The following is a 22,185-nucleotide window of genomic DNA, read 5'->3' on the forward strand; positions in this document are numbered from 1 at the left end:
AGGTTACTACTCCGGAAGCAAACATACCACTCCTTTAAATAGCGGCTTTGAAATATCCAGATTTGCTCTCCAAGCAAAGAAAAATGAATAGGCGAGGAGCATGGAAGTGAACAGCCAGACTAAATGTGGCTTCTCCACCTTGGGCCTAGAAGAAGAGGAGAGAGGGGAGAGAGACTGCGATTATCATTGAAACTGTTCTCTGCAATTCTATTACTGCTTGGTACGGCACAGCCTCCAAGATGGACAAGAAAAGGCTCCAACGAGCAGTAAGAATTGCAGAAAGGGTAATTGGTGCTAGCTTGCCTTCAACAGAGACACTCTATGCTACCCGAGTTAGGAAGAGAGCAGAGGGAATTGTTGCAGATCCTTTGCATCCCGGTCATCATCTGTTTGGTTTACTTCCATCTGGACGTCGCTACAGGGCTTTATACAGAAAAAACGGCTAGGCACAGGAACAGTTTCTTCCCTTGCGCCATGAAATTGTTAAATTTGTAGTTATGTAGCGGAAGGGGAGGCCGGTTATGGGTGAGATTCCTTTGCTGTGTTATTGTATTGTGAGTGGAATAGTGTTGTATAAGGTACGTTTATATTGCAACTAGTACACTAACCCCGTTAAATTAACGGGCGCTAGCAATCCTTCTGCAATTGGAGTTTGTGAATCGGAAAATGGACTGGCTAGGACGTAATTTCAAAGAAATTTGTTGTGGAGCAGGAGAGACCAGCCAGATCTGGGAGAATTTTGATAATTTGGAAACAGACTTCTCCAGGGAACTGGGGGAGGTGCTGGAGAAATGGGACGAATTGATTCAGCAACCCCAGGTAAATGGACGGCCCTGGTGTAGTGAGAAACACAGGGCTGATGTTTTGACTGGAGCTACGAGATTCAGTCTCTGGAGTGGGAGTCCAGAGATGAAGGTGAGAAGATTTTTGAAGACACAAGTGGAAGGAAATCAAAATTGCGAAATGGAGTTGCTGGGAGAGGAGAGCTGGTGCCTCTTGAGGCGCCCAAGGAGGAGATTTATAAATTTTAAGATGATACTGAACAAGGACAACAGAGGGGAATGTAAAGATGAATGGTGGGGGGGCATGGGAGAGAGCAGAAAAATGGTGAGAAGGGGAATAGGGTGAAAATGATAAAAATTGAATTAGGATGGATTTATGGTACCCTGAAGATAGTGTGTTAAGATTTTAGGATTTTGATGTTAAGTTTTAAGATTTTGATGTTACGATTTAGGGAATTTTGAATTAGTGAAGAGATATGTAACTGATTAATAGCAGCAGCTTAAGTGAAAAGAAGTATAAGATTGATTTAAGAATTATTTCATGATACTATAAGATGTTAAGTTTTTATGATATTATAAAAGGTTGGATAATGAATTGTAATGTTAAAAATGGATGTTACCAAAGTATATTAGTATTGAAGGCAGAGGAGGGAAAGCGGGGGAGGTCCCTTTAGAAGATCAGAAACTAGATTTTGTTAAGTAGTAAGAGATAGATTGGTGTTCCAGTTTAGGTATGTATTGGTTTTGGTTTTGTTTTAACTGTTTTCTTTGTCGATTGTGTTTATGTAATGTGTTTTTTATTGTGTTAATGTTGGTGTTTATGTTATGTTATGTTTTTCTCTTGTTTTATTGGAAAATAATAAAAATCTTATAAAAAAAATAAATTAACGGGCGCTAGAACATATGTGGTCAAACTGTTGCCCTAGCAACGTCGGGGACATGCGCAGAGCTGACTGAGCGGCTCTCGCTTATCTCATTTCCCCACCTAACAACGCGAGAGCCGCATGACGTAGCCAGCTCTGCGCATAGTGTCCCTGTTGCCCTAGCAACATCGGGAACACGCGCAGAGCGTCTCTGCGCTCCAAGTCCCAACGGCTGTCCGTGGGGCACATGCGCAGTAGACACTTGCACTTTAATATAGGTGATGTAGCCGAAGCAAAATTCCAAGTATGTTGGTACTTGGCCAATAAAATCATTCCTATTCCTATTCCTATTAAGAGAGTGATTAAGGTGGAAAAATGCAAACAACAAAGCTGAATTTTAATTGAAGAACGGCAGAAGATGCAGCACACACCTAACGTCACGAAAGGTACACCAGGGATGTGATTCCAAAGAGAGCCCGGCAAAAGGTGGCTGCCGTTGGCTTAAATCATTATTTTTAAAACTACGCTTCAAACGAGGTTCCCAGGGTGGAATACAAAGACTACAGTGAAATAAAATAAATCAGCTATACAGCCATATGTTGTACCAATATACTGTACCAATCGGTACGATAAGGGAGGGGTCCAAACTCCCCACGAAGGCCTAGGTTTTAGCAAAGCACAACGGAGGAGAACGCGGCTCACAACTTTTTGAAGAGCAAACCCACAAACAAAAACCGGCCGCTACCTCACTGCAGCACACAAGCAGGCGGCGACCGCAAGGGCTTGGGTGATGGCGGAGAGCTCCGTCCTCATACCAGTCACTTGGAAACTGCAAAGGCATCAAAAAATCACAATATCAGTAGCGCAACAGCTAGAAGCAGATCGTCGCAACATCCGTCAAGTCAATGCATCCACAAATTGCGGCAGCACAACCGCTGACAGAAAAATTACGGGGCCTCGGAAACCATGGGGTGGAAGCAGTGATGTCCCATTCTGACAATTGGGAAGGCTAAGTTGATGCAACAACTTGGGCAGCTGCTAGAGCAGGCATAGGCAAACTCCGGCCCTCCAGATGTTTTGGAACTACAATTCCCATCATCCTAAGCTAATGGGACCAGTGGTCAGGGATCATGGGAACTGTAGTCTCAAAACATCTGGGGGGTTGCAGTTTCCCTATGCCTGTGTTAGGGCCCTGCAGGGCCTACAGTTGACACCTGCCCTGGGCCACCCTTTAAAGACATATTTTGCCCGAGGTTCCAATGAACATTTGGCCGCTGGTTCCCATGGTGTTTCAGGGTGAAGTAACTCAGCCTGTGTCAAATTCAACTGTGGTTCCCCAGACGTCTACACCGTCCAATTGCCACATTAATCTGCACATTAAATCCTCTCAAAAATGTGTTTAGATAAAGACTGTTAAACACTTTTTTTAAAAAAGCATCTTCTTTCAAAACATGCATGTCCAACGTAACATCAGCATTTTCATTTCTAAATACATTCCGATATGTCTGACATGTTGAAATGTTTGGGAAGTGCAAGAGACAGGTGGATAATGAAGTTCCGATCTGCACGTTGGCTCCAGGAGGTATGAAGCTGGTCAGCTGTGTGAGAATTCACAGAGATCAACCCGCCTGAGCATTCCTGCCCTGGAACAATGTTAAAGGTAAAAGGACCCCAACCATTAGGTCCAGTCGCGGACAACTCTGGGGTTGCGGTGCTCATCTCACTTAACTGGCCAAAGGAGCCGGCGTACAGCTTCTAGGTCATGTGGCAAGCATGACTAAGCCGCTTCTAGCGAACCAGAGCAGCTCATGGAAACGCTGTTTAACTTCCCGCCAGAGCGGTCCCTGTTTATCTACTTGCACTCTGACGTGCTTTCAAACTGCTAGGTGGGCAGGAGCAGGGACCGAGCAACGGGAGCTGACCCAGTCACAGGGATTCGACCCTAGGCTCTGTGGTTTAGACCACAGCGCCACCCACGTCCTGGAACAATGTTACGTTACGGATATTGTGGTTAGTCAAATGCTGCTGCCTGCTGCAGCCAAATAAACCTGAGGGCCTTCTTGGTGGCTGCTCCAAAAATTTGGAACTCCCTCCCTAGAGAAGCCAGTCTGGCTCCCTCCTTGTTATCCTTCTTCTGGCAGGTGGAGACCTTTTTATTCCAATGTGCTTTTGGGAACTGACCATTTCTCATGAAAGGGTTGGTGCCGTGCTGCTTTTATTAAAATTATTTGTATGGTGTGTGTTTGTGTATATAATTTTATCAATGTTTAATTGGATTTTAAATGATTTTTTCCCATGTTTTTAGCAGCTCCTATTTTTATCAATTGCCTTGAGTCCCTAGCAGTGAAAAAGGAAGGATATACTTATACTACTACTACTACTACTACTACTAATAATAATAATATAAGCCACCAATGTAGGATTTTGTTATGAGCCATCCCACACCAAGAAAGAAACCAAATCATTCACTTACAGCAATATATCAGCCATACTTGATCCGTTCTCTAGTTTTGCCTGCACAGAAAAGAAGAAACTCAACAAATGCTGCAATAGGTTCCTGCCCTCTTTTCCCAGAGGTTAACCCCAGGATTTTTACTGGAGTCCATCGCTACATACTGTCGGAGCCAACTCCATGGGCAGAAGTACTTTATTTTCCCTGTCCTGAATCTGCCAACATTCAGCTTTGCAGGAGGGCCCCAAGTTCTAGTCTTAGAAAAGAAGGAGAGAGAGAGAGAGAGAGAGAGAGAGAGAAATCTCCATGCACTTTCTCCACGCATAAATTTATGCACAACTGTCATGTCCTCCCCAGGGCCGGCGCGTCCATTTAGGCGAACCAGGCAATCGCCTAGGGCGCCAAAATGGAGGGGGTGCTGGCCAGGCTTGGGCGGGGGTGCGGGACAGGCTAGCAGCAGCTTCTCTGCTACAGTGGAGAAACCACTGCTTGCCTCTCCACCCCCCCACCTCCCGCTAAAGCAGGCTTTGGCGGCGGGGGGGGGGGGCAGAAGATTGGTCTCGCCTAGGGCGCCAGAAGCCCTAGCACCAGTCCTGGTCCTCCCTTATCGCAGACTTTCCTCCCAGTCAACTGGTGCTGGCCACAGTAACATAAGGAGAGCCTACAGGATCAGGCCACTGCCCCATCTAGTCCAGCATCCTGTTCTCACAGTGGCCAACCAGAGGCCTGTGGGAAGAAGAAGAAGAAGAGTTTGGATTTGATACCCTGCTTTATCACTACCCGAAGGAGTCTCAAAGCGGCCAACATTCTCCTTTCCCTTCCTCCCCCACAACAAACACTCTGTGAGGTGAGTGGGGCTGAGAGACTTCAGAGATGTGTGACTAGCCCAAGGTCACCCAGCAGCTGCATGTGGAGCAGCGGAGACGCGAACATGGTTCACCAGATTACGAGTCTACTGCTCTTAACCACTACTCCACACTGGCTCTCCCTGGTGAGAAACCAGGGAGCAGGATCCCGGCACAAGAACCCTCTCCCCTCCTGCTGTTTCCAGACTCAGAAGCATAGCTGTCAACTTTTCCCTTTTCTTGCAAGGAATCCTATTTGGAATAAGGGAATTTCCCTTTAAAAAAGGGGAAAGTTGACAGCTAGGCTCAGAAGCATTGCTGCCTCCAACCGTGGAGACAGAGCCGAGCCATCTTGGCTAGTAGCCCTTGATAGGTTTATCCTCGTTTTCTGGACCGAATCCACTACCTCTTCGGAAACTGCTAGCAGCTGGATATCAGTTGGACGACACCCCCCCCCCCGGCACCTCCAATTCATTGCATATGTTCAGCTTTCCCTTTCCACTGACACGAACAGGGCAGAGTGTCACACTGCAGCTGCGACGGCCTCACCGGCCTGCTCATTTCCCCGTCGGAACAAAATAACTACGATTAAGCGGCACGAGATCACATTTATTTCTCTAGCTACCAAGTGATTTAGCCACCCCGAAGAAGAAGCACGAGGGCTACCAAACCGCTATTTGAGAAATAACTTTTTTTTTTTTAAAAGCCCGTCTGCCACTAGGATCCCAGACTGTGCGTCTAAAAAGATTTGGAGCCACGCGGACTCAAGATACACAAGAGAAACCTTGTTCTCCGGAAGAGAGCCCACCCCCCGTTACCAGATTGAAGGTTCCGTATTCTTCCCTGAGAAGATGGGTCGTAAATCCCTTAAGGGTCGTCTGGTCTCCCCAGGTCCAGCGTGCTTTGTTGAGGTAGGAAGAGGCAGGCAGGTAGAGATAAGGCAGCCAGCCAGCCAGGAAGCAGGAGGTCAACTTTAGCATGTGGCCTGGGGTCAATTCCTGCAACGAAAAAACCCACAACATGTCAAATTGCCACAACAGTGATTATTTCGGTTGGGGTCGTGCCGGAACTTCGCCATCGGACATCAAGGGTTTGGGGAGGAATGGCAAAGGAAATATATGGATATATATATATATTGACACACAGAAATGATCTCTCAATTTGCACGTTAAGTCCCCGCGAAAGGCGATGCTGGAAACGGCACCATCTCCGTGGATTACTCGGGGGAAATGACATCGCTCTGATCTCTTCTGCATGGCAGGGTGAATTTTTGAAGTGAAGCGAATAATATTAGAGGCTCCCGAAAGATCACGTTTGTGGCACGTTTCGCCACAAACAGGCCTGGGTGGTGGAAAACGCTGCAATGCAGAGATAAACCACTTTGCAGTGATAAGAGTTGGCTGGGTTTTCCATTTACAACCCCCTTCGCCCATAATTAAATTAAATAACTAAGGCTTGTTGTCGTTCTCCCCCCCCCAAAAAAAACATGCTTTTCATCAATAGCTTGATCCCATTTATTTATCTTTCTAGTGCCAGGACACAGCCGCACAGAAGGATTCAGAAGAGAATGGGTGTGTGTCTAACTGTAAAAGACAACGGTTCTGTTTGCATGTCACAGTAAACCATGGTTAGCGGTTTACAGATCGTTCTCACTTTGCTCCTCCCCGCTGGGAGAGAGGAACCACAAACCACAGCCTGCGGCTTAGAGTTTAGTCTGAAGCACTGACGACTATCATTTCTTTGCTCACACCACAATTAGTAAGTAAAGAACAAATCTTGGCTTTATATCATGCCTCTTTTTGGGAGCAGAGGAAACCACAATCCCTGGTTCAGACATCCCACTAAGCCTAACATTGGCAAACCACAGCTTACTGTGACAGGTAAACGCAGCCTACAGGGCAGCTGAAAGGATTGTTGCATTCTTCTGAGGCTGAAGTTAGACAAGCTCTTGAAGGAAGATGCTTATCAATAACTACTAGCAAAGCAGAGCCTCCATGTTCAGGGGCAACAACCTCTGAAGACTGGTTGCATGGTTGTTGTTGTTTGGTTTGTTTTTTAAAAAACTGCACTTTAATACATAACAAGCAATCCATTCTAGATTGTAAGGTCCTTGGGAACAGAGACTATTTTTTGCTGTCTGAAATAGAAGAAGAAGAAGAAGAGTTTGGATTTGATATCCCGCTTTTTCACTACCCGAAGGAGTCTCAAAGCGGCTCACATTCTCCTTTCCCTTCCTCCCCCACAACAAACACTCTGTGAGGTGAGTGGGGCTGAGAGACTTCAAAGAAGTGTGACTAGCCCAAGGTCACCCAGCAGCTGCATGTGGCGGAGCGGAGACACGAACCCGGTTCCCCAGTACGAGACTACCGCTCTTAACCACTACACCACACTGGCTCTCAAATAATAATGATAATGGGATGTTGATGATGCTGACGATTATTTTATTATCTGTACCCTGTCCATCTACTGGGTTGTCCCTGCCACTCTGGACAGCTTCCAACAGACATAAAAACATAAGGGCTATATTTTATATATGGTTTTAATGTGTTAAAAAAAAACACCTTTCAAGCAGTGTATAGAAAACTAAAACAACAAATAACGTTACAAAAACACAGAATAAAACCATTCATGCTAGCAAATACGGACTAATCCCAGTTCTTTCTCCTTCTGAGACACCTACCAGCTTCCTGGCTCTCGCCCAACACTCCACGCATCTACCTTGGCTCTCTCCTAGGAAATGAAAAGAATTCACAAAACCACCCCCTCATCACAATAATGGGGGTTACTGGAACCAACTGGCAAACCCCCTAACCCTTCACTGTGGGCTTGCTTTTATGGGCGGCACTCCAAGAGGAATAGCACTTTCTCAGGACCACCCAGAGATGTCTTCCATTTTGCACTCGGTCAGTTGCCATGCACGGGACCCGTTTCCAAGTTACCTCCTCTAAGCTGCCTTCTCTGCGCCATTAGAATCTCCCTCCTACAACTTTGGGTGGCAAGCTTCTGCTCCTTTCTGCATGCCCAGGTAAAAGGCGAAGGACCCAGGACAGCTAAGTCCAGTCAAAGGCAACTCTGGGGTTGCGGCGCTCATCTCGCTTTCAGGCCGAGGGAGCCAGCGTTAGTCCACAGACAGCTTTCCGGGTCATGTGGCCAGCAGGACTAAACCACTTCTGGCGCAACGAAACACTGTGACGGAAACCAGAGCGCATGGAAACGCCGTTTACCTTCCCGCCACAGTGGTACCTATTTATCTACTTGCACTGGCAATGCTTTCGAACTGCTAGGCTGGCAGGAGCTTGGGACCGGCCAACGGGAGCTCACTCCGTCGTGGGGATTTGAACTGCCAACCTTCTAATTGGCAAGCCCAAGAGGCTCAGTGGTTTAGACCTCAGCGCCACAGAGAGAAGGCTGCGAAGAGGGTCTGGCCACGCTCATCCCTGGACTCTCTCGGCCACCCGAGTCTTCTTTCCAAAGTGCACTTGTGGGTACTCACCCTCTCCCGAGCAAGCAGGAGAAAACCCACAGTGCGACACAAATCACATAGACGACGATGGTGTGCTGGTTGCACAAGCTGAGGCCACAGCAGAAGGCGCCCGCCTTTACAGATCTGCAAAAGGGAAAGGAAACGAGCATCTAATCGTGGCTTTTTAAATTGGTTTTTCAAAACGTAAGAAGAACCTGCTGGATCTGGCTAGTCCAACTTCCTGCTTCCGCAGTGGCCAACCAGATGCTTGTGGGAATATTTTATATAGAAATATAACAGTCAGATGGGTGGCCTATAATAACTTACTATTATTGTTATTGTTTCCAGTAGCACCTTAGAGACCAACTGAGTTTGTTCTTGGTATGAGCTTTCATGTGCATGCACACGAAAGCTCATACCAAGAACAAACTCAGTTGGTCTCTAAGGTGCTACTGGAAAGAATTTTCTATTTTGTTTAGACTATGGCAGACCAACACGGCTACCCACCTGTAACTGGTATTATTGTTATTATTAGTAGTAGTATTGTTATTATTATTTCTGGAAAGACATTTACCTAATACAATGCATTTCTAATTCCCCCCCCCCCCCACACACACACTAATCAGTGCATTTTTATACACACTTCAGTCCAATATATGCATTTTTGTGCACAATATGCTTTGCTGGAGAATTGCACTGCACATTTCGGATAAGTGCAAATTTCAAAGCATCACTGTGTTTTGGTTACCATAGTCCAGGGCTTTCCAGCTCCCAAGGGACTGCGATCTACTCGCTGGGGGGGGGGGGGGAGGAAATGGCAGTGATCAGAGTTGTTGAGCTTTTAGACCTTTGGGGGGGGAGTTCAGGTTGAAGTTGTTGAACTTTTTTAGGGAGGTATGTTGCCCTTTTTTGGGGGGGGGGTTCAGGACATGGTTGTTGTGCTTTTTAATTTTTAAACTCTGCCTTCCGATCACGCACGAATGGAGGACGGCGTGAGGGGGCCGGGCCAGATCCTCTTTTTCCCTCGCAAAGGAAAAACAGCCCGCAATCAACTCAGACACCACGGGGGTAGACCAGTCAATCGCGGTCAACCGGTTGGGCAGCCCCGCCATAGTGTGAATTACCGTAGGTAAAATCGCTTTCGGAGATGAGCTGAACTGAATTTTTGCCCCCATCCCTAATAACCAGGGACTGAGGTTACTGTATTTTTCGCTCCATAAGACACAGTTTTCCCCTCCTAAAAATTAAGGGGAAATATCTGTGTGTCTTATGGAGCGAATGGTGGTCCCTGGAGCCGAATTGCACAGGGGCCAAAAGCAGATAGTGCTTTTTATTTTACAAAGAGAAAAAGGGGTGATTGAAAGGACCCCGCTCAGCAGCTGATCAGCAAGAGATCGAGAGAGAGATAAGAGTCCCGGCTCCCTTTCGCCCTGCCCCCTTGCCTAGGCCTCCATTGTTGAATGTGCTGCAGAGGGAGGTTGTTTGTTTCCCCAGCTACTGCATTCCCTCACTACTATGAGCTGAATAAAGAGCATGAAATTCACACTTGACTCTAAGTATATTTCATATGTGTGACTGGCTGATTAGATTATCTGTCTGGAAACTGTAGAAAAGGCTCCCTTTCCTTTAGAAGCTGCAGAAATGTGAGTTGAACCCCATAAAAACAGAGCTTTTCCTCTTTGTTTTTCCCCCTTTGCAAAAGGAGCTTGCTTTTCTCCCTTTGCAAAAAAGCTGCAAAACTTTTAGCTGATCCTCAGAAAAACCAGGGCTTTTCCCTTTGCAAAAAAAGCTGCAAAACTTTTAGCTGATCCTCAAAAAAACAGGGGTTTTAGAGGAGGAAAACCAGGATTTTTTTTCTTGTTTCCTCCTCTAAAAACGAGGTTCACCCTATGGTCCGATGCGCCCTATGGAGCGAAAAAATACGGCAAATGGTATTAACAGGGAGAGGGATGTTGTTTTACCAGTTGGCCACTGAGGGAAATAAGACTAAATGGACCTTTGGAATGAATATTTCTAAAATTAAAAACGAGGACAGCCCGAAAGTTGAGATTTTCGTTACAAAAATACCAAAAAAATATATGTCATTTTTGATTGACTTGCCTAAGATCCAGGACAAAGGGCCACCTTTCAGAAATTCCCCACGGACAGCAATTCTGCCTTTGAAATCCCAGTAACGTCCGGGAAAATCCAGACGTATGGCAGCCCTAGGTATAACCCGACCGACAGGGTTTTTCTTACATGCTTATTAAGTCTCTTCTCTCAACTGCGAGACAGGCTACAGAGATAAACTGTTGGGGCAGTATCATCTCAACTCATGCACCACATTTTTCATTAATAAATAAATAAAAATCCCACCACCTCACTTTCTCTATAATCAGAGAAATTAATTAGAGAGAGAAAGAGAGAGAGAGAGAGAATGCCTCTCATTGTTGCAGCACATATATTATCATTTATTAATTTATATACCGTTTAGAGGCGAAAATGGCTTCTACACGGTTTACAGCTATAAAATAAATTCATATTTAAAACGCACATTAAAAAGACACTAAATTCAAATAAACAATGTGTAAGGACGTTCAGTGGTTGCTCATGAGAAGTCAGCCAAACGCAGAACTTCTAAAACTAAGTACTTTATAGTGCAAATATTTACAGTGGAGCAAAAGTTCAAACGTCCATCTCATCCCTCTGCAGAGTCCAGGAATGAACCCTTACGGTTCTTTGTCCAGCAAAAAAGACGCGGATTCGGAACCCCCGCCTCTCCCTTCCACATCTTTCCTGTCTGCGACCTCGGAGCGTGGGAAACTGACCCTGTGCCCCCGCTCTCCCTGCGGTGTTCAGGCAATGCGACCCGCTCACAGCCCCTGCGCCGACTTCCTGCCTCCAACTCCCCCTCCCCACTGGAGGAATGGTCGCTTCCTCCTGAGGAGGGGAATGACGAGCTGGTGAACAGCGGCACAGGGTCCGCTGCGGCAAACGATCCCGGGACGCTGCCTGCCGTGGGGAGGGGGGGGGGGTTTCCTGACACAATGGATCAATTTATTTCTAAAAATAAAACAAAACAGCTGAAACAATAAGACGAGAAATTATGCTCAAGGGAACGCTTGCGTCTTCAGGAGCCGGCGGAATGCCGACACTGATGGGAGTCTCTCGTATTTCAGCAGGGAGGGAATTCTACAGCACTGGTGCCGCCTCCCAGCCATCTCTGGGTTTAGAAAGAGGCTCGGGTAGCAGGTGTTTTGGAAGTCTCCGGGAATCACGAGCAGGGATGCTCGGCCAGATGGGCCTTTGGCCTGATCCGGCAGACGTGCTCTTCTCACGTTCATAGGAGTTGCTGCCTGTCAGAGCAGACTATACTGGGCTATATGGACAAGCAGTCTTATGCGGTAGGAAGATGTTTCCCGTGTTCCTACAGGACCAACTCCGGGTTTAGTGGTAGAGCAACTGTTTTAAATGCAGAAGGCCCCAGGTTCAAAACTTGGCAGCACCTCCAGGCAGGGCAAGGAAAGAGCTCGATCTGAACCTCAGGAGTGCTGCTGCCAGTCAGGGCAAGCAATATGAGCTAGATCACCATATTTTGTTGGGATTGTTTGGTATTAGGGAGGAATCTCACTTCAGCTCATTAACTGGAGTGGTAAAAGGTCCTCAAATAAGGTCCTCAAATAATAATCTTTTTGGAGGTCCCGAGCAACAAGATGCTAGGTTGGCCTCAACTAGGGCCAGGGCCTTCTCAGTATTGGCACCGACTTGTGGAACAGTCTATCACAAGAGACCAGGGCCCTGCGGGATTTGGCATCTTTCCGCAGGGCCTGCAAGACGGAGCTGTTCCACCAGGCCTTTGGGTTGGTTTTCTGTTTGATAGTTATGCTTCATTCTTTTATGGTGGGCTATTTGAAAATGAGACTGCAGTTTTAATTTTGAATTTTTAAATTTGTATTTTAATCTGTATTTAAATTGATTGTTTTTATGTTTTGCTGTGATTTTAATTAGTGTTAGCCGCCCTGAGCCCAGTTTTTGGCTGGGAAGGGCGGGGGTATAAATAAAATTATTATTATTATTATTATTATTATTATTATATTATTATTATATTATTATTATTATTAAAAAGGGAGTATGAGCAGGCAGAGATAGTATCAAAGGCGGTCACAGCATACAGGCTTTCTTCAATTGCTGCTAGAGGACCCCCAACGTTCTCCCAGGCAAGGGTCGATAAAAGGCTGGTAAAAATTTAAAGCAGCTGCCACGAATATTTTCTTTTAGAGTTTTAAAATTAGGAACTTAAGACTTCAAACGTAAACTTAACCCTAAAAAAGTTAAATAATATAAAATATAAAGAAATATAAAGGAGTATATGATGTAAAACAGACCGAGGATATCTTGAGGTCAAAAGAAAACAGCCATCCTCACGGCAGCCATCTTAAAAATCCTACTAATTGTTAAAAAAAAAAAGCTCAGGGCTCCCTCTATTAAACAACTCGTAGTCCAGTTCTTGTTGAGGGATGATTCTCCTGAAGTCACTAGAGTTACGGCACAATTTCTGACCAGGATTTTTGAAGTAAAATTTGGGGCGCTCTGGCCTGAATAATAGCGGTTGTCGGAGATCTCTCCCCCTCTCCCCTTATTTTACATCGTATGTCTTAGAATTTTAGCATATACAGAGCGTTTATGCTCGTTGTTTTATTTATGCCAATAAAGGTGTTGTATTGTAAGCTAGATGTCCAATGGCCTGACTCAGCAGGAAGGCGGTTTGCTCTGTTCCGGGTGTGTTAAACCGCCATGTGCAGTTCGGCCCGAGATAAAACTTTCCCAGACTCAGCTTCTTCCAGATGTTTTGGACTATGACTCCCATCATCCCCAGCCATCATGGCCATGCGCTGATGGGACCTGTAGTCCAAAACATCTGGGAAGGCTGAAATTGTAGACTCAGGTTGCTTCCATTAATGGCGTAGGTGGGGAGAGAAATAATCTTATCGTGATGCCTTTTGATCCTGAGCGGTCTACCTTTGATCTCTCCTTGGCGGTCGCAGCCTCCCGGAAGCACACGGAGAGAGCCATCAGCAGCCCCACAAACAGATTGTTTAAGCTGAAAACCTCCGCCGTGATGGACCACTGCCATGTGAGGCGAGGAAAACGAAAACATCCCACAGCAAAGATTCCTGCAGCATGCTTGCCAGAAAGCCTGCAAAAACAGATAACAAGAAAATGTACATTTTCCTCCAACAACACTTAGTACACAACCCACCCCTCACACGAAAAAACAGAGAAGAAGCCTCCACTGTCCTTCTGGGCTGCCACCCCTACCCATCTTTGAACCCACAAGAGCAGCACCAGCAAAATACACCTTTTTGGGGGGGGAACGCACCCACTGCAAGGCTTTTCTTGTTTTGGGGTCTTTTTAAAAACATGCCTTAATCTCGACTTCTGGATCAGTTATTGATTACTAGTGTTCAGCTCTGAAATGCTTGGGGAAAGTGGGATACATTGGTCGAGAGTGCAGAGAGAGCGAGTGAGGGCTGGAGACTCTGTACATGCACAGGAGTGCTCTCTCCCTCTCACGCACACACAAAACCCCCATTGCAATAGCTTTCACGTCGGGTTCCAAGCAACCTGCAGCCCCAAAGTGTGGTTGAGGGGACTGAGGATGAAACTGGACTGTGGTTCTACATTCAGGTAGGTAGCCATGTTGGTCTGACGCAGTCAAAATAAATTTTTTAAAAATAAAAAAATATTGTCCAGTAACACCATAGAGACCAACTACGTTTGTTCTGCATGCACACTTCTTCAGATACGAACGGTGGCGGTGATGGGGGGGGGATCTTCCATTGGCACAGTTGAATACCATAAACACAGGGGCCTCAATTTCCAAACCAGGACTGCTGAGCAGACAAAGGTTTAAAGTGCTCTCACCACAATCTCGGTCCATCTCAGGCCCTCCCAATGCCATGTCTTATTTTTATTTTTCAAAACCAAAAACCAAAAAAACCCTTACGCCTTAAGGCTGCATTCAAACATGACCTGACAGGCCTGCACAAAAAAGTTAATGATAGTTTATTAGTATTTTTATATGAGAGAACAGGGTCTTGGAGTTTTCTTTTTTTTCCTGCCATGGGCTGGCTGGCTCTGCGCCAAAAACCAGCCCATAACCCTGTGGTCCCGTTCGCAGGCTGTCAGGTGTAGTGTTTCGGCGTTTTCCGAGGATGAAATTCAGTGGCATGGCACCTCACAGCTACGCTTACGCAGCTTCCTCCCGGCGAATATTCTGAGAGAAACAAAATGGCGGACCGCCACGCCAACAGGGACCCAGTTGATAGTGTGTCCACATGTAGCTCCCTTCTGGAGCGTTCCAGAACGGCAGCCACCCGCTGAAATGTTGGTGATTGTTGCTCTCTGCCCCCCTCCCTGCAAAGAAAATTGACGTAAAGCAAGGAGTTTGGCCCCCTTGCACCGCACTTCCTCCCCTCAAATATCAGCCAGGTTTTGCTTTTTTAAAAAAAAAAAAAACCCAAAACTTTTGACCCAGACACACGTTAATGCTGCTGTTCACACAAGCATGGACAAAAAAATGGGGGTCAGATATGAGACTGTGTTGCCGCTCCCCCCCCCCAATAACCCCTTTTTAAGGCCTGGACTACAAACAGCACAACAGCAACCACAGATATCTGACCGGGAGGCTCAGTTTAATGGACTTTAGTGCAGGTAGGTAAGGAATGGTAAAGGACCTCTGGACGGTTAAGTCCACTCAGTCCGTCTCCATATCTGGGATGGGAAAAAATAAGGAAGGGTGGTGGGCAATACTTGCTTCATTTCCCTTGGTTTAGTCAACTACCTAATTCTTATACAGTACCACTTAATGGGGGGGGGGACAAGGGTGGCGCTGTAGGTTAAACCACAGAGCCTAGGGCTTGCCGATCAGAAGGTCGGCGGTTCAAATCTCCGCGGTGGGGTGAGCTCCCGTTGCTCGGTCCCAGCTCCTGCCCACCTAGCAGTTTGAAAGCACGCCAGAAATGACGCACATGCGCAGAAGCTATTCCTGGCTCTGCGCCGACCTGGAAGTGTGCCGGGAAAAGCAAGTGCATGCGCGTATGGGCACACGCTCCCCTGCCTTCCAGCCTGCTGCACGATCAGTGCCGGAGGAACCGGCCCGAGACCGGGTAAGTTTTCCGACCCCTGCTTTAGGCAAACTAAGGCCTGTGGGCCGGATCAGGCCCAATCGCTTTCTAAATCCGGCCCACGGATGGTCCGGAAATCAGTGTGTTTTTACTTGAGTAGAATGAGCCCGTTTATTTAAAATGCATCTCTGGGTTTTTTGTGGGGCATAGGAATTCGTTCATCCCCCCCAAAAAAAAATATAGTCCGGCCCCCCACAAGGTCTGAGGGACAGTGGACTGGCCCCCTACTGCAAAAGTTTGCTGACCCCTGCCTTAGCCTTTTCTTCTCCCAAAGATGTCCTGCAAGATGTCTATGTAACAACCTTTCTTTCAGATAGTTGAAGATCTGAAGTCCAGAGAGTGTTAGCCCATCAGTAGGCCCATAACTTTACAGTGGAGCACATGCTGTGAATGCATGTGTCAATTCACAGCATCTCCATTTTTAAAGGGATCTCAGATGACAGGCGAATGGGAAGACTTTTCTGTGCCAGAGACCCTGGGGAGTTGTTGCCTGTCAGAGTGGGAGACATTGGCCGGTGTTGACCAGTGGTCCAACTCAGTATAAAGTAGCTTCCTACCCTCGCTGCGCAGATGCAACAGCCGCCAAGGGAATTTTATCTGATGGCTCCACCAGATTATAAAGGTCGGGGCCCAATTCAACAAGTGAGAAAATGCAACATGCAAAGGGGAGATCTCGGCTCGAATCTTTGCTCGGCTATGAAGCTTGCTGGGTGACTGGGTCAATCATACTAACCCTAACTCACCCCTCAAGGTAGGTAGTTGTGAGTTCTCCTGAAAACTTTTGTTATTGGGCAGGATATAAATATATAGAATGAATAAATTAGTAATACATTAAATCAATGGTTCGAAATTGCTGGTCTGCAGAGGGGGTCCGTGGCACTGTTCATATAACAAAAACAACCAAACAGATATCAGAATTTTCAAAAGCAGGGGGTCCGTGGCTTGGCTTTTGAAAAACGGGGTCCACAGTACTTACCTAATTGGTAACCGCTGTCTTAAATAAATGGTGTCAGATTTGCAAATAGTGATAAACATTTTATTTCAGCAAGCTTGCCCAGGTGTACAATTTTAGGCACCCATATTTATTTTAACCACTTTCTACCAATTTTTGTGATTTAACCCACAGCGTCACCTGTGTCCCTTTAGTTTGCCTACCCATGGGCTAAGGAGTAAACCCTACACAAATCTGGAGTGGACTCCCTAAGGCAGTTGGATGGCACTTGGTATGTCTCCTTGCAGCAACTCCTGCAGCCAAACTGGTGTCAAGTGTCTTGCCCTGCTTTCCTTTGCACCACATCGGTGAGGCCAACCGGTGTGTGTGTGTGTGTCTTGTCCCCTGGGGGCACCCCAGGACCTCCATGCACACTGCCTAGGCTTGCGCCATGGGGAGGTCGCTTCAGCGCTGCTACAGCAGCAAAAAACGTGGGAGGCAGCAGTTACGAGTTACTTCAATCACAGTAGGCGCTAGATTCTCCAGCAGGGTGACTTCAGCCCCGGAGGTGAACTCCGCTGTCTCTAGAGACAGATTGATGCAAACAACAACATCACATGGAAGGTGTTTTCTCCTGCTCCGGAAGAAGGCAGGAGCCGAGCCAATGGATTCAAATGACAAGGAAGGAGATGCCGACTCAATGCCAGGAAGAACTTTCTGACAGTGAGAGCTGTCCAACAGTGGAAGGAGACCCAGCCAGATGGGTGGGGTACAAATAATAAATTATTATTATTATTATTATTATTATTATTATTATTATTATTATTATTATTCCTTGGAGGATTCTTAAGCAGAAACGCTTTGCAGGAGGTTGGGATACACCGGTCCTGAGAGATCTACATTGGCTCCCAGTACGTTTCCGAGCACAATTCAAAGTGTTGGTGCTGACCTTTGAAGCCCTAAACGGCCTCGGTCCTGTATACCTGAAGGAGCGTCTCCACCCCCATCGTCCAGTGCCGAGGGCCTTCTGGCGGTTCCCTCACTGCGAGAAGCAAAGCTACAGGGAACCAGGCAGAGGGCCTTCTCGGTAGTGGCGCCCGCCCTGTGGAACGCCCTCCCATCACAGGTCAAGGAGATAAACAATTACCTGACATTCAGAAAATACCTGAAGGCAGCCCTTTTCAGGGAAGTTTTTAATGTGTGATATTTTTGTATCTGATTTTTGTTGGAAGCCGCCCAGAGTGGCTGGGGAAATCCAGCCAGATGGGCGGGGTACAAATAATAATAATAATAATTATTATTATTATGGCCCTTGAGCATCCCTTCCAACTCTACAATTCTACGATTCTCAAGCAGGCCCCCTCCTGGTAAACAGGACGCTGATGCACACTCCAGGGTTTCAGCCAGAGGTGTGCTACTTGAGCCTTTCACCTGGAGATGCCGGGGGGCTTCTGAATGCCAGATGTGTGTCCTCTGCAGCTACCCTACAGTCCTTCCATGGTATAGTGACGACTGGTATCAGAAAGTTACAAAACACACACCTGATGCTGCCTTGGTGATGGCGAGCCAGGCAGGAAGCGGGAGGAGGAAGATGAGGAGCACTGCACCCACTGAACTTTGACCTTTCCCAGAAGGGGCGACTGGGATGACAGGGCAATGATGAAATACTCCTCTGCGAGGTTTTCCCCCACCAGATTTTGCTCCCTCAAAACCTTGTACACGCCATAGCACCTTTCCTCGCCCCGGAGATTCCTGGGAACGGTTGTTTGCTCTTCACAGCGCCACAATTCCCAGCAGCTGTAACAAACTACAGTTCCCATGATTCTTGGGAGAGGTGAAGCAATGTGTCATTGAGAGCCAGTGTGGTGTAGTGGTTAAGAGCGACAGACTCGTTATCTGGTGAACCGGGTTCGCGTTTCCGCTCCTCCGCATGCAGCTGCTGGGTGACCTTGGGCTAGTCACACTTCTCTGAAGTCTCTCAGCCCCACTCACCTCACAGAGTGTTTGTTGTGGGGGAGGAAGGGGAAGGAGAATGTGAGCCGCTTTGAGACTCCTTAGGGTAGTGATGAAGCTGGATATCAAATCCAAACTCCTCCTCCTCCTCTTCTTCTTCTTCTTTAAATGCATTTTAAATGCTCGGTGTGTGACAGGCCAAAATATGCCTCCTGTCCACTTTACGTAGGACCAGCTTAGAACCCTTTTGGATTGGGGCACCAGGGGCAGGAGGAAAAGGCGGCTGGTGAACTGATCACCCAAGTGCTGATCGTTCACTGATGAGGAACGGCTTAGGGAGCTGGGTATGTTTAGCCTGGAGAAGAGAAGGTTAAGGGGTGACATGATAGCCATGTTCAAATATATCAAAGGATGTCATCTAGAGGAGGCTGAAAGGTTGTTTTCTGCTGCTCCAGAGAAGCGGACACGGGGCAATGGATTCAAACTACAAGAAAGAGGATTCCACCTAAACATTAGGAAGAACTTCCTGACAGTGAGAGCTGTTCGGCAGTGGAATTTGCTGCCAAGGAGTGTGGTGGAGTCTCCTTCTTTGGAGGTCTTTAAGCGGAGGCTTGACAGCCATCTGTCAGGAATGCTTTGGTGGTGTTTCCTGCTTGGCAGGGGGTTGGACTGGATGGCCCTTGTGGTCTCTTCCAACTCTAGGATTCTATGATTCTATGACAGCATGTCAGAGTGCAATTTACATTTCAGAATAAGAAATAAGTCTGGGAATTATCCCTGAGGTGAAGCAGTCTCCCCTCCCATTAGTGATTCCTCACCTGGGATTTCAACTCCTCTCTGGCCTAAGGCAACGGAAAACCTGAAACTTTAGGTCAGGCCTTGATATCTAGCCCCTTTAAGATGCCTAGCTAGCAGAAGCAGTGGTCAGGGACGATGGGAAATGTAGCCCCAAAACAGCTGGAAACCCAAGTTTGGGGATCCCTGCATTAGACCAAGAGGTCTAAACATCCCACCCACTTCTAAAGGGCCACAGATAGTTAAAGGCCAAAGGCTTGATTACAGAGGGACGTTTTTGCCTGGCACCTAAAGATATGCAATGAAAGCACCAGGTGAGCCTCCCTGGGGGAGCGTTCCACAAATGGGGAGTCTCTGCAGAAAAGGCCCCGTTCTCATGTTGCCACCTTCCAGGCCTCTCACGGAGGAGGCACACAACAAAGAAGGGCCTCAGGTGATGGTTGCAGGGTCTGAGTTTGTCCATATGGTGGTCCCTGGAGTTCTGAGCTGTTTAAGGCTTTATAGGTCAAAAACAGCATTTTGGATTGGGCCCAGAAACTAACTAGCAGCCAGTGCAGTCGGGCCAGGTTTAGTGCTCAAGCCATCTTGTGTTGGTGAGCAACCCAGCCATTGAATTCTGCGCCAGCTGAAGTTTCCAAACCATCTTCAGAGGCAAACCCATGTGTGTGCGCACACACACACACACACACACACTGCAATACTAACTTAATGCATCTGTCAAAGGCTAACTGAACGAGGACACGATCCAGAAGCTTACAGAATCACAGCGTTGTAGAGCTGGAAGGGACCCTGAGCGTCATCCAGTCCAACCCCCTGGAATGCAATAATTTCAACTAAAGCATCCATGATAGATGACCATCCAACCTCTTGTCCTAGCTATGGATACTTGGCTGAGAATTGTCGACGGCTGCCATCACCAAGGCCAAATCCATTTACATAGAATCCTAGAGTTGGAAGAGACCACAAGGGCCATCCAGTCCAACCTCCTGCCAAGCAGGAAACACCATCAAAGCATTCCTGGCAGATGGGGAAGTAACAGGTGGGTTACGAAGGAGAATTTCTGGTGCCCCAATCAAAGGCTCCATCCTGTTTAGAACAGGTCAGTCTCTCCCTCTTTTCCAACTCTACCAATGAAACCTGGCGGAAGTTCAGCAGGTCCAGTGATTAGTTAACACTTGCTTTGGAGTGATGGTTCTGCGGAATGTTTGAAGACGGTGGAGCTCCTACGATTTCTCTCGCGCGAGAAGTATTAAGTGAAACCGCCAGCACAGTGAAAACACACTCCAAAGGGCTCTTCCCACAGAAGTTGCACAAATGGTGTCATCAGAAGTTGCTCCTAACTCTACGGCGGGCGGCTCTCTCCTTAAGGCAGCCAGGGCTGACGTCATGACCCAATCTATCGTTCCGAGTCACGCGTTTTTCAAAAAATCTCTCTATACACACACTTAAAAAAAAAAAAAGCAACCAACCTGCACTTTATTACAGCTTCAACTGGTGTAGTTTAAGTAGAGATGCCCGGATGCCAAGTGGTGGAACGGAAAGTTAGGGGTATGGGGTAGGAAGGGGGAAGGGGGTTGGAGGGGGGGAAAGAAGGAAAAGAAAAGAGGAAACTCTGCAGGAAACAGATTTAAGCAATTTAAATGTTTTATAAGTTTTTTTTTGTAATTTGAGGAAACTTTTCATAATCTGACGTTTGTTAAAAAAAAATAAAAAAAAGAACCCACTTATTAGAAATTATGCAGCCGGGAAGGCTGTGGAAATATGAGCTCGCTCCACAATTATGAAGGCAGGCTAGGAAGCCCTTCTCTATTGTGCGAAGTGGCATAAACCCCACAGAGGGGCCTATCAGCTCACTAACAGGCGGGGGGCTGTGCCTTTCAAAGTGAGAGATACAAGCTTCAGGGCAAAAACCTGCTAGCTCCCTTCTGACCCCGCAATCCCCTACTGGTGACAGATCCAAGCTCCATAGCAAATTAGACCTTCTAACATTACAATTGCAGAAGACAGATTCCATTAGCGGTATCTGAAATTGAGTGGAGTGCAGCCGCGTTATCAGACCTGACTCATAAGCGGTGCTATTAATCAGAGCTATGATAGCATTTATATATTTCAAGCTATCTGCCTCGGCTGTGATATTCGGCTACAAAGGGTTGATGGGACTTAGGGACGGGGACAATGGAGCTTTCTTGGAAAAGCAGAGTAAATCAAGAAAGTCTATGACTTCCGCACATTCTGAAGGGATTGTGGTTTACATAAATTTTCTCCCAATTGGAGATTGAGCTCTTCCCCATCTTACACATGGGATTTAGTTGTCACTCAATGGGAACAGCTGTGAAAAGGTGAAACAGCCCACCGTTCAGAATACTGCCTCTGCTTTTAAAGCAATTAACCCGTGAACAGGAGGATACCTGGCGATATCAAGAGGATTAGGCCAGGCAGCGCTTTATTAACATTTCCTTGAACTAATTCTAACTCTGACTAGCTGTCACGAAAGACTCCCTTTTTTGGGGGGGGGGGGAGAAAATTAAGGGTGGGAGGGGGTGCGCTGGCCTGCTTTTTTCTTTCCAACACCCCCCTCCCCGCTCCCAAAAATGAAGCATGGATCCTTGAGTCTAACAAAAAAAAAATGCTAAATTTTTTTTTTTAAAGCAAATGCAAATGAGGGAAATCGGTTAAGGTCCCTATAAAGTCTAATTCAATGCAACTTTGCTGCAAGTGAGAGAGAGGGGGGGAAAACCTCTCCCCGCGTGTGTGAGAGAGAGATCAATTAGCCAAGGGGTCATGGTAGATAGTCTCCTAAAAGGGAAATTAATACAAGAGCTTTCTACAGCCTATTATTCCACACCCCCACTTTGCTAAAACTTAGAAGCTACTTGTTACTTAAGCATTAGCCGCTCCCGAAATTATAAAAGAGCCTTGCAAGAACCGCAGACAA

At 46.8% G+C, this 22,185-nt stretch overlaps 1 protein-coding gene across 1 annotated transcript in view; it reads right to left on the reverse strand.

Moving 5' to 3' along the window:
* TMEM260 (transmembrane protein 260) overlaps positions 1–22,185 on the reverse strand; it is a 51,418-nt gene that overhangs the window by 11,138 nt on the left and 18,095 nt on the right. The window contains 6 exon segments of the mRNA XM_033168826.1: positions 28–145; positions 2,391–2,474; positions 4,119–4,159; positions 5,761–5,940; positions 8,432–8,546; positions 13,402–13,581. Coding sequence (XP_033024717.1) covers positions 28–145; positions 2,391–2,474; positions 4,119–4,159; positions 5,761–5,940; positions 8,432–8,546; positions 13,402–13,581 — 718 coding nt within the window.

Source organism: Lacerta agilis, chromosome 1, assembly GCF_009819535.1.
Source record: "Lacerta agilis isolate rLacAgi1 chromosome 1, rLacAgi1.pri, whole genome shotgun sequence".
NCBI lineage: Eukaryota > Metazoa > Chordata > Lepidosauria > Squamata > Lacertidae > Lacerta > Lacerta agilis.